A 12906-nucleotide genomic window follows, 5' to 3' on the forward strand; every position below is an offset into this window, starting at 1 on the left:
CAATGAGCATTGATAGTGAGGCTGCCATGCAGAGGCGTAAGCGGTACGAGGGACTCCCAGCTCCTGCGTCACTGTCAGGATTGAGAACCCAAGAACAGTGACTCCACTGGATGAACAGTGTCACCATCTTCCAGGCCAGAAAGACAGGAGTCGTCACTGAATCTTCTCTTCCCTTCAGCCTTCTGTCTGCTCTCTCCCAAGGGTTGGAGACATAAGAAGCAGAGATTAAGATTCTGGAGTCAGTAGGTCTGGTTAAAATACCAGCTTTGCCCTGAAAGCACATGACCTCGGACATGTTGTTTACCTTTTCTCTGAGCCTCTATTCCCTCATCTTAAAAATGGGAATTATAACACGTCAGAAGGCCATTGGGAGGATCAGTGAAGTCGTAAATGAAAAGCTTAGTGCGGTGCTTGGTGAAAATAAAGGAGGCAGCAAATGATGAAGGTTGTAGAAGGGGGGAGAAGGGCAGAAGGAGGAAGAGGAGGAGAAGAAGGAGAAAGAGGAGAAAGGACTGCTAAGAGGCAGCTCAGAATAGTAAGTAAGATCATAGCCTTTGTTGCCAAGCAGGCAGTATCAAATTCCAGCTCACCCACTTACTAGCTGTGTGACACCTAAAGCTCCCTAGTGATTCCAATACTCATCAGGGTTGAGAACTTCTGAGTCACTCTTTGGCCCAAGAGTCTAAAGGGTCAGGATAGAACAAGAAGTCACCACTGTGGGCTTGAGGATCATGAGCTCTGATTTAAAGAGACTTGGGTTCCAATTCTGACTCCACTCTTTATCAGTTGAGTAAGACCCTTAAACTATGTCCTCAATCATAGATGAGTAAAACATGATACCTACTTCCTAGGATGGTTTTAGGATTTAAAGGAAATAATGTCTGTAAGGCATTAAGCATGCTGGACAGCGACACTCAAATGTCAGCTACTGCTGTTCTGTACAATTTACTTCTCCCCTATGCAGAGTCGACAAGCATTTACTCTCCTCTTCCAGATTTCTTTAAGGACTTAGATGGGTGATTCTGAGAATGGAATTACCTGTAGGGTAAATTGGAATTTACCTTGGAATTACCTGTAGGGACTGTTAAAATGCAGAGTCTCAGGTCTTACCCCAGGACCTCAGTAAATTTAGGTGGGGCAAAAAATTATCTGTGGTTTCCAAAAACCCCCTGAGGGATGGTGACAGAGCCAAGACAGGGAACCACTGAGCTACAGTGTCTTCCTGGGGCTGCCACGTGAAGTCGACTGAAAGACATAACTTGCTTCCAATTAGATCAGTGCTTCTATCTCCATGGCAATGTCATTTCTCAAGTTTAAAAAAAATAGTAAAAATGAAATAGAGTCCTAGGGTTATCAATTGTCTGTATTTGCCCAAAGTGTTTGGACTCCAAGTTTAGGGGCAAATTAACCACGAAGCTAGCAAAATAAAACTTCCACCATGGGGTGCCTGGGTAGCTCAGTTGGTTAAACATCAGATTATTGATTTTGGCTCTGGCCATGATCTTAGGGTCCTGGAGTCAAGCCCCACACTGGGCTCCCCACTCAGTGAGGAGTCTGCTCAGGAATCTCTCTTCCCCTCTGCCCCTCCCCACCATGCTCTCTCTCTCAATAAAACAAATAAATAAATAAATCTTTAAAGAGAACCTTCCATTGTAATTGATGAAAACCACTGTCATTCTCAATTTTGTCTTTCCCTCATATAGTATTGTAGTTGCTGCAAGTATTTTGTGGAACCATCAAGAACCTGAGTTAGGGGATGTGTTTTGTTTGGGTTTGGTGGGAGAGGTGGCTGACATTTCTAACAGATACCACATGAAGAGAATTATAGAGACTCTGGGGACCTAAGCTTTTCCCTAAAGTGGAAACTGAAAGCAGAGGGCCTAGCCACTATTAAAAATGGAGACATCAAGGCCCAAAGAGGGGAACTGACTCTTCCAAGATCGCACGGCAAATAAATGCTAGAGGCAAGACAGACTTCTTGAGCAAGCTAGTCCCACCAAAGTAGGTTCCTCCCCCTCTCCCCAGGTCCCTCAGTTTGGCCACCAACTATCAGCTCACCTTTGCTATGATGCGGCACAAGGGAGCCCCCTCCTGGGTCAGGCTGAACAGGTTTCCTGTGGTAGATTCCGTGGTGTAGATGTTGTCTGAGGCATTGATTTTTCTCACCAGCGCCTAAGAAAGGAGAGCAGAGTCTGATGGTTGATGGTCACGCACCCCACCTAATCTTCTTTAACGGAATACCAGTGGGTACATGCTCTTAGAAGCCCCCGGGAATCGATAATCCCACCCCATCGGGAAAGACACGAGTCTGCATGAGGTCCAAACTACGTTTCAGGAATATGGGATAATTTCAACCCCCTGGGACATGGACAGCAAATGTGCTCTTTTCCAGTGGATCAGAAAACCAGCTCTCAATCTTGATGGTCTCAGCAAGTATGCTTTGTTGTTCTACTGGTTTCAAATGAGAAGAGAAATGATCAGTTAAATAAGCCATCAAGTTGAAAACCAATGAGTTGCTACGGCTATGACCAAAGACTTGGTTCATTTGCCTACGGCAAACTCCAGCTGGGTAATGGGTTCCGGGGTTGAGTCAGGAGAAGTAGTCCCCAGTGGCTTAGTGCTCAGGGCACATCTCCATCATGGGTATAGCCAGGCCAAATGCAGCAACCCCAGGAACCCTCTCTATCAAAGAGTGGGTAACTCAGGAACATCGGACTGCTCTAGGCTCTGGGAGCTAAGGCTTGAGGCAAGAAGCCTGGAAATGACTGAACGTAGGACCCAGGGAGAACCAGGAAGAAAAGCAAATGGAAAATTCATCAACAAATGAGACATAAAGATTAGTTTAGCTTATTTCTGGGAAAAAGCTTTTTCACATATCTTGAAACTACCTCCTAATCAGCCATTTGCTTTGAAGCATATGATTCATTGATTATAAAAGATTCCTACCTGCTAATTAATTCTAGCTGCTTGCGCTTCTCCTGGGAGATGTGGAGATAGTGATTCAGAAAGATCGCCTTGGGGGGCTTCATGCGAGAAAGTAACACCTCCCGAGCAGCAGCTCTGGGCAGCTACTCGGGAGGTTTCCGTTGCTATGTTATTTCAAAATATCAAAATGGATTTGTTTTTATTAAACCTAACGTTATGGGAAAAAAAACACTTAGAAGGAAATGAGGAGATTGGAATTCTGATGCCAGCTCGCCTTTTCTACACAGTGTGTTGATGAGGAAGTGTGTCTGAGGTTGAAAGCAGGGACTCTGGAGCCAAAATGCCCGGGTGCAAATCCTGGCTTTGCCCCCTCTGCCCTTTTTCTCCATGTGCCCCAGAGCAAGCCACTCAGCCTTCCTAACCTGCAGTTTCCTTATGTGTGAAGTGGGGGAGAAATAACTGCCTGTCTCTTAGGTGGCTGTACCCATTTCTTAAGGTAGCCAATACAAGGTAGCCAATACAGAGCCCACATACATATATACAGAGAGAGAGAACTTTTTTTTTTTTTAAGATTTTATTTATTTATTTGACAGAGAGAAATCACAAGTAGTCAGAGGCAGGCAGAGAGAGAGAGAGGGAAGCAGGCTCCCTGCTGAGCAGAGAGCCAGATGCGGGACTCGATCCCAGGACGCTGAGATCATGACCTGAGCCGAAGGCAGCGGCTTAACCCACTGAGCCACCCAGGCGCCCGAGAGAGAGAACTTTTTATATAGGAAATATATATATATATATATATATATATATATATATATATATATATATGACTTTTAAAGGTACTCGGCACATGGAAGCAAAATAAAATTGTTAGCTGTTATTATTTTGTGATCTTGGGCAATACACACCCTAGGCCTCAGTTTCCCCATCTGTAAAATGATTAAAATTAAGTGGGTTTAGGGCTCCAGGTAAACTGGACTCTCCTTTTCTTTATCCAAACTCCTACAATTTTTCACACACGCAATACGCTAATCCCCTACATAAAGCAGTCTAGGATTAAGTGGGTATTTAATCAAGCTACATTAAATGTAAAAATTATTCTCTAAGATTTGATAGATGCCTCATGTAAGGGATTCAACAAAAGGTAAAATTAATAACCAAGATTTGTCACTGCAGAGCTGTGTAATGAATGCATTTCTTAGAATCCTCCCCCCGCATGCTGTAAGCAGCTACATAAGTGATAATGATGTTCACATGAAAATGCCGATTTCATATATTGGGGTCCTGTACCTAAATCATAATTACTCAGTGTTCTTGATTAGTGTTTGCACTTGAAGCAAATTAGCATGATGTTAAACAATTCAATCCAATGTCTTTTGCAATCATCTGCTCACATTAGACCATTTATGCCTGAGAATAATTTCTTGCTAATGCCTATACACACATACACCGTAATTATACCTCAAATCATCTTGGTGAATCAGCTCTCTGACAATGAAAAGTTGTAATCATCCTTTTCACAAAGATAAATTTGGAAGAATATGAGATCAAAGGCTCCACTGAAATCATCAAGGCCCTAAGCATCACAGTATGTGAGAGCCAGAAGGGCCCTTAGCAGTCTCGTCCAACCCTCACTTCACACTTCAGGAAACTGAGATGCAGAAACCTGACATATGTGGTATGTGGTGGAGTGAGTTGGACCCTAACTCCTGTGAATCCAACTTTCTGTTTTCCAAAGTCAGTGAGTTCCTCTCCCTCAAAGTCGGCAGCACCTCACCTGGACCAGCCAAGATAGAGATCTCAAGACAACGAGAATATCCAGCCTCATTAGCAGCTCTCACCAAACTGGAGAGGAGCTCTCCTTCCTGGCTCCCATTAGCATCTACAGCCCTCTGCCCTGGCGTAGCCAGAGCTCTTCCTGCGGGGGGGCAGCATTCATAGACAGCCCCCAGCAACTTCCCCTCTGGATCCATCCCATGTCTTTGTTGAGGCCATAGCCCCTGAACCGCTCCAGCTGTGACTGCTCACAGCAGGGACACTACTGCCACCCACTCCAGCTGTGACTAGGGACACTACTGCCACCCAGGGGTGTTGGGGGGACTCCTTTAATAGACTTCGGCTTGAAAATTCACGTCTCTTCCAATTCATGTCCTCCTTCACCCTTTTATTTCTGTTTTCAGACCTGCAACATGGTTTTTCATGCCTGACCCTGCTTCTCCGCCCCCCGCCCAACCCTGTATCCTGGACAGGCAGCTCCCCCACTTTATCCTAGACAGGCATTTATCCCATCCTATCTTGGTGTCAGCTTCAAACTACCACAGTCTCTAAAATCAAGATTTGTTAGGCAATCAAGAAGGAACTGAAGAAGTGTCAAAAATATGCTTTACCCTGTATTGTGAGAAAAGTGGTAGAAAAGAGACAAAATAAAGGAACAAAGATTGATGAAGCGGAGTGACAGAAATATTGTTTTAAAGACAGAGTAGGCAGAGAGGAAACAATTAAAAAAAAAAAAAAAACAGAATCTTGAAGACCAGGAGAAAGGGATAAACAGAATTAGGGAGATGCACACCACCTAGCCTCTCTAAATAAGGAATCCAAAAAGGAAAAAAAGAAAAAATTTAATTGTCTCCCAATTAGAAAGAGCAGTTGCAGCCCAGGGAAACTGATCAGGAGAGGTAAAGTCTCATACATCAGCCTGGAATGAGTTCCTCAGAGGGAGCCATGCTCTAGCTAAAGATTCAGATAGAGAATCCATAGCTGGGCACATTTAGGGCAGCCCAGTCATGCCAAGAGATTACATAAATGTGGGCAGATGTGACAGGTGTGATAGATTAAACATGGCCACACGTTCTTTGCTACTTCTCCCGTAGACAGATAGGCTCTGGTACCCACCCCCACCACCACTATTTAAATCTGGACTGGCCTCAGTGACCTGCTCGAACAATAAAAGCCAGCAGTTGATAGAAGGAATGTTCCAGAACCTCCAAGGCTAGCTCACCAGACACCTTGAAGCTGCCCCCAGGCTTCGTGGAACATTCTTTTCCGTGTCCCAAGTTACCATGTAAGACATTTGGGAACTCTGAGGCTGTCATATGTAGGATCTGTCTGCTGAGAGTATCAGTGCTCTCAGCAGACACCAGCTTTCCCCCAATCCCCTCCAAGGCACTACACATACGAAGAAGCTTTCTAACGACTTCCCGAACCATCTGCTAACTTAGTAACACCAAGTGACCTCTGTTGATGCCACACAGAACAGAAGAATCACTCAGCCAGGCTCTGCCCACATTCTTGATCCTTCAGAGGATAAGATATAATAAAAATGGTTGTTACGCTCCAACAGAGCTCTGGAAAACAGAAGACTACAGCGAACAGCATGAGATATCTAAAGGATTGCTAGATAAATTTCTAGGAGAAAGGTTTTGAAAAGGAGCATACAGTATTGTTGGTGTCCTCAGAGAATATATTGGAGAAATGCGTGAATCAAGCGTCACAGGAAAGGCACAGAAAGACTGCACATACTAAAGAGGAGATGGTAACTGAATCCAGGCTTGGATTAGTTATTGTTCTGATGGGAAAATATCTCCTGGGTTGGAATATCCAATTTAGGAAGGCAAATGGGAATAAGGTCTCTTAGAATTGGAGGTTTGGGGGCAAGCACAGACCTTAATTGATTTCATTGTTCTCAGTAAGGCAAATTCCAACATCTAGAAGTTGTTTGTTTTGTTTTGTTGTGTTTTGAAAACAAAACAAAACAAAAGAATGTTCCAGAAAGGAAAGAGAAGTCAATGTGGTAAAGCTACTCAAATCCAGCAACTCGTGCTCATTCTATGAGTTAGATAAAGAAAGAGACCAACATGAGACCCAGGGTAAACTTCAGAAAAATTCAGCAGAGTCTCCCTGAAAGGAGGTGAGGATTAACAGAAGGAGAGAGAATCCTGGAAGTGTAGTTCATTAATGCCAAAAAAAAAAAAAAAGGAGATGTAGCAGAAGGAAATGGTACTCAAAGTTAACATACTCAAAAGATATGGAAAGGGACGTCTGGGTGGCTCAGTTGGTTGGACGACTGCCTTCAGCTCAGGTCATGATCCCGGAGTCTCGGGATCGAGTCCCGCATCAGGCTCCCAGCTCCATGGGGAGTCTGCTTCTCCCTCTGACCTTCTCCTCGCTCATGCTCTCTCTCACTGTCTCTCTCTCAAATAAATAAATAAAATATAAAAAAAAAAAAGATATGGAAAGACTGTTCTGAGAAGCACACGGCAGAAGGACTGGTCTTCACAAGGCTATAAAAGTCCAGACTTCAGGAGCATCACAGAAAACCCTCCCTATAGACAGGGATTTTAGGGCTGAAGCAATTCTCCAGGAAGAGGCAGGGAAGATAGCCTTCATGATATAGAACTAGAACACCTGTGTGTTCTAATGCAGTTTTTATTTTCTTATTTAGCTCTAAATGAATTTTGAGAAACACATGACCCCTTACACATTTTTCATTCGAAAAGTAAAATTTTTCATCATAAGTTTCAAGAACAAAGTTGGAAAGGATGTAATTTCCAGTAGGTTGTAGATATCGACGTAAAATAAGACCATTACATCACTCTTTTGGATGTGTTCAGTGGAATTTAAATGCCAAAACAACTTGATGCCCTCATCATCCCCTTAAAAATGTATGAATAATCTCTTTTTTTAACATTGTGAGCATTTTGCATCTTTTCTTTTCATCCTTTATGTTCCCAATCTAATCCCTCCTGCGAATTTTATCTTAATGTAATATATTTAAGTTTCAAAGTGTTTTAGGGATCATCCTTGTCATATTTATCACTGACATTTGAAATGTCATTTTATTTCCTGTGACTATCAGGCTCTAAGTGCTTAAAAACACTCTCTCCTTGGGGCATATGGTTGGCTCAGTCCAGCTCTTGGTTTCAGCTCAGGTCATGATCTCAGGGTCATGAGATTGAGAACCACATCAAGCCCCACATGGACTAGGCACTCACAGCAGAGTCTGCTTGAGATTCTCTCTCTCCCTCTCTTTCTGCCCTCCCACTGCTTGCTCTCAAAATAAATAAATAAACAAATAAATAATTAAAATCTCAAAAAAATACTCTCTTCTTGGTTGAGTTATTGTTATAATTATTATCAGTACAACTGGTCCAAATGTAAATTGTAAATTCTGCTTAATAACCATAAATTATAAAAATTAAAATGTTATTATAAATATACGTCTTAATGAGATAAATGAGGCTCTGTATCCTTTTCAGGGTTTCTCATTAATTGATCTATACATGATTGAATATTGACCTAATGCTATATTTTTAGATGTAAACCCTGAAAAATCTCATTCCCATAAATCCATAGAGAGGAATAGAAAGAGTTTACATAGCCAAGTTGCTCAATCCTGCACATTCTGAGTTACACAATCACAATGGCGATCCATCATCAAACACCATTTTTAATGATCTGCCAGTTGATAACTCCTTTAAATTGATAAAAGCAAAGAATTGGAAGCCACTTGACTTGTAAAAGCGTTTGTCACCCAATCATTAAAGTTGTTCATTCACTATCTCAGTTTCTGGGAAGAAGTCCAAAAGTACTTTACCAAGACTTATCAAATACTTTTTAATTATACCCACTGCTCTTTCACTTGGAGTACCTTGGGTTATCCAAATTATTCAGAAAGGATTAGGAAAATCAAAATATTATTACATTCATTGCCAATATAATTTTTAGTAAAATATTTGTGCTTGTTTCAAATATGTTTTATCAAAACCTTGAAGCTACAGCTTTTGCTTACTTAATTTATGGAAAACGCCCACCCTATAAACTAATCGGCAGACTGTTCTTTCAGCCAAGCCAATCAGCCAAGACAAATTTTTCTCAATATAGAACTGACTTTGTTTTTAATTGCAAAGTGTTTTGATATGTTTCAAGAAACACTAAAACAACACTGACAAATAATTATAGAAATCATTCTCCAAGGGAAAATGCTAAAAACTGTAAATATTAAAAGCTAAAATAAAATTTGGTTTTATTTGTGTATGTTATAAAGCCAAGATAAAGCAATTTACTAAACTTTTAATAATGCAAGGTAATATGTAGCTATATTTTTTCAGCAAATAGGTGGGTGGGTATATATATTGAAATCTGGTGTTCAGTATAAGGAATAATTAAAATTTGAGAATAAAAATATTAGAAATCGGGGTACCTGCGTGGCTCAGTGGGTTAGGTGTCTGACTATTGACTTCAGCTCAGATCATGATCTCAGGGTCGTGGGACTGAGCGCCATGTCAGGTTCCATGCTGAACATGGAAAGATTCTCTTTCCCTCTCCCTTTGACCCTCTTCCTACTTGTGTGTGTGTGCTCTCTCTCAAACAAACAAACAAATAAATAAATACATATATATATATATATATATATATGTATTAGAAATCATTTGATTATTTTTAGGACTCTGATGATCAGACTTCCCTCATATTTAAAAAAGGAAAAAGGTATTTACTGCTTAAATCTAATTAGTCCAGCTGCCAGCAATTAATTTTATCTTTTGCTAACAAGAAGCAGAAATTAGTATAAATATCTCAAAAATATGTTGACAAAATAAGCTTTAACTGCTTCCTTAAATAATGTGTACCAAATCTGACAAAAAAAAAAAAAAATCATGTAAAATTTGCATCTGTGGATTTTATCCAATATACCTTGAAAAATTTAGTCATTCTCAAAAGTATTCCAGCATTTAAAAGAATCAGTATCATTAACTTTTAGAATCTTTGGCTCTTCAAAGATGTTTTTCTTTCCAGTGAATGACATATCCTAGGTTTGAGTATGAGATATAGTTAAAAGGAATTGCTTGCATTTAAATTTGTGCCCCCAAAAGCCATTTTGAGTGCTTGCTGTGTCTGACCAGCTCACTCTTCGCGTTGTCTAAGGAGAATGTCCCTTAAGAGCTATTCACAATCTGGGAGTAAATACAGATAGAAGGGATATGATAAATTGAAAACTTTCAAATCCACTCCTCCAACACACACACACACACACACACACACGCACACAACCATTCTACCATATATCTCCATACTGGGCAAAACACGTAATTTCTAATGCCTTTCTCAACAGAAATATGTAAGAAAAAGCACAGAAATAATTCATGGAGGCCTATGGGTTTATGGTTCAGGAATGAAGGCTTCTTCTTTGATCTCCCCAGTCTTACTGCTACTCCAAGGTTTTACACAGCAGGGCAATGTACCATAACATTTGGGATGGGTGGGCATATGTCCTTCTTTTGGAAAGTAATAGAAGGGATGTTAGAAATTGCATATTATTGGGAGGATCGTTTTGAGAAAGAAACAAAAATTGAAGATCTGGGCATTGATTTCCTTAAAAGTATATATGCTTGCATTTCTTCTGGTAAATCTTTGAGAACCTGGAGAATGCTATGTCTTTGAAGTGGTTTGGAAACTTCTAGTCTAAGTCACTTCGAGCAGCCCACACCAATGCAGCCCGGGGTGACAGAAAGACAGTGTTTAGAGGAGAGCTAGAAATTAAGAAATGTTGAAAATGCTGGATGGGAAAGTATGCAAACCAGGCAAGTTACTGGGAAGAGATTCTAAGTGCCTGACTTTGCAGGAAGAAGTAAACATATCAAATGTCCTTCTATAAAGAAGAAGACATTTTTCCCTATATATAGTAAACATCATGCCACAGTTAACCTAGGGTGGATGCTTTCCCCCAGTGAGTGAATTTCCACAAAACCTTGTGGACGATGGACACCTGAGATAAACTGATGTCCCACCACAGACCCTATCAAGATGCTGCCCATTGCCAACCCTCTTTTGTTCAGCAGCAGGTAAGTACCTGTGAAGACCTTCAGCAACCCTAAGACAGAGTCCCAGCATGAAATGTCGCATGGAATTCCTGCCTTAGGGACCAAGGATTGGTCTGTTTTGACTTTCTGTGAGTGCAGGGGTAGTGCTATTATTCTATTGCATATCCAAGGTATGAACTCTTCCAAGTATGGCTGGGAAAGTCCAAGGTTTTACAAACTGAGAATCCTGGAAAGAACCCCGTCCCATTGCTGGAGAGACAGCCCAGACTGTAGCTTCCCAAGAAAACATGACCACACACACACTGGAATGAGACCCTTCTGGCTAAGATGAGCACAGTAAGTAAATGGGAGAGAATTTTATTAACCTAAGTACTTGGGACTTTGAATTATTCCCACAGGTAAAGGGATGTGGGGATTTTTGTTTGTTTGTTATGTTTTGTTTTTGTTTTTCATGCTGTTTTTGGTTGCGGTGGTGGTGGTTGGTTTTTTTTTAAACCTTTTTCTTTAACTTTATTTTCTCTCTGGGAACTTTATAATGAGACACAGTATTTCTAAATTTTGGACATCTTTATATTTCTCATCTGACAAGTAAAGATTATCTTTATGCTACAATTTAGTTGCATTGCAGCCTCTGATTACCTATATAGGACAACATAGCTGAGCAAAATCTGACAGTGGGAAATAGGACAGGAAAGCAAATTTTGAGCTTTAGTTACAAAACCTCCTAGAGCTAACTTAATGGATCTAATATCATGAGTCATTTTCAAGCCTTCTGGGAGCAGAATGTAAATTTCCCACTATGATTCCAGAAGGATCTACAGAGAAAGAGGGGTTGTTATTTGGAAGAATGGCTTCATGAAGGTGGGAAGTATCTTTCCCACTGGCAGCTGACCTCCTCCCCCAAGGCGCTCAGCTGCACTCCCGCCTGACCACAGCCCAATGGATAAGGCCACTGAGACAGTAGGACAGAAACTATCACTACTAAGGGGCAGTACTTGGTCCCCACTACTCCTGTTCCCTAGGTAGGGATTTCAGCAACACACCCCTGCTAGCGTCACTCCCTACCTTTTTAGGTCACCCTACTGAGAAGGTAGGGATGAGTTTGTGAGTTTGGGAAGAAGGAACTGAGGACATGGCACCTGTCTCTCTCTTAGGAAGTGTCCCTCAGGTCTGAGTTCTGTCACAAGCTAGGTGCTTTTCCCTCAGGTGAGGCCTGAAGCTGACCAGCTTTGCCTAGGACAGGGAGGGGAAATTTAGTTGTGAGATAGTTTGAACTAGTTCGTTTAGCCACAGAGCCAAAGATATATTCCCTAATCAGTTTTATTAGAATAAAGATGTTATTTGAAACTAAAATCAAAAGTAATAGAGGGAATGGAAGGATAAATTAATATAACATCTACCCACATGAAGCTGAGTCAAGGAATCAAAGGTACAGCTAAGAGTCAACTTATTCAATAGAGTCCCCTTTATTTTAGAGTAAATCAATTTTTACAAGTTAAGTCTTCTCTTACCTCCCACACAGCTAATCCTTTATTCCCAAATAGATTAATCATCAAGGTTCTTTAATTTCCTATCGGTGGCTCCTGACATTTTAACTTGAAATTCTTCCATACTCGCCAAATAGTTAAATTATCTTAAAACAATTCATTAGGTGGCCGGGGGCTCTTTTAGCAAAGCGTGCTGCGAGCTTCTCTTAAGGTAGAGCAAGACTTGATTGAAGAAAGCAGCTCACTGAGTCAGAAAAGGCCACTGGTTCCTCATGGGTCATTTCATTTAATCCTAATGACAACCCACTGCAGATGTGAGGACAGGAAGTAACTGACCCAGGTCTGCATATCCAGTGAGCAGCACTAGCGGGATGTGAACCCTGATATGCCTCCAGACTCCATGCTCAGGCCCCTACCTCACCATCCCCATATCACAGAATGCCATACTACCAAGATTAGAAGAGACCTTGGAACTCATTCATCCCCTGCCAGTGTCCTCCAAGCCTAGCTTGGCCTGTTAAGGGACGGGACTTCAAAACACAGTCCCCTGCAGGACAGCCCTGTCATTTCACAAACGCTTCTCTACACAGAACATCCTCTAGGTTTGATGGCTGACCTGAGCACCTTCTTTCCTTTGGGGTCCCCAAACACAGAACGCTGGAGATGACAGAGTGTCCATCTCT

At 41.5% G+C, this 12906-nt stretch overlaps 1 protein-coding gene across 1 annotated transcript in view; it reads right to left on the reverse strand.

Moving 5' to 3' along the window:
* The window catches only part of INSC (INSC spindle orientation adaptor protein), a 119125-nt gene that overhangs the window by 47231 nt on the left and 58988 nt on the right, over window positions 1-12906 (reverse strand). The window contains exon 7 of the mRNA XM_013055857.2: window positions 2059-2172. Coding sequence (XP_012911311.1) covers window positions 2059-2172 — 114 coding nt within the window. The remainder of the gene's footprint in view (window positions 1-2058; window positions 2173-12906) is intronic.

The sequence above is a fragment of the Mustela putorius genome, unplaced genomic scaffold (genome assembly GCF_011764305.1).
Source record: "Mustela putorius furo isolate JIRA1106 unplaced genomic scaffold, ASM1176430v1.1 tig00003859_pilon_pilon_pilon, whole genome shotgun sequence".
NCBI classification, from domain to species: Eukaryota; Metazoa; Chordata; class Mammalia; order Carnivora; family Mustelidae; genus Mustela; species Mustela putorius.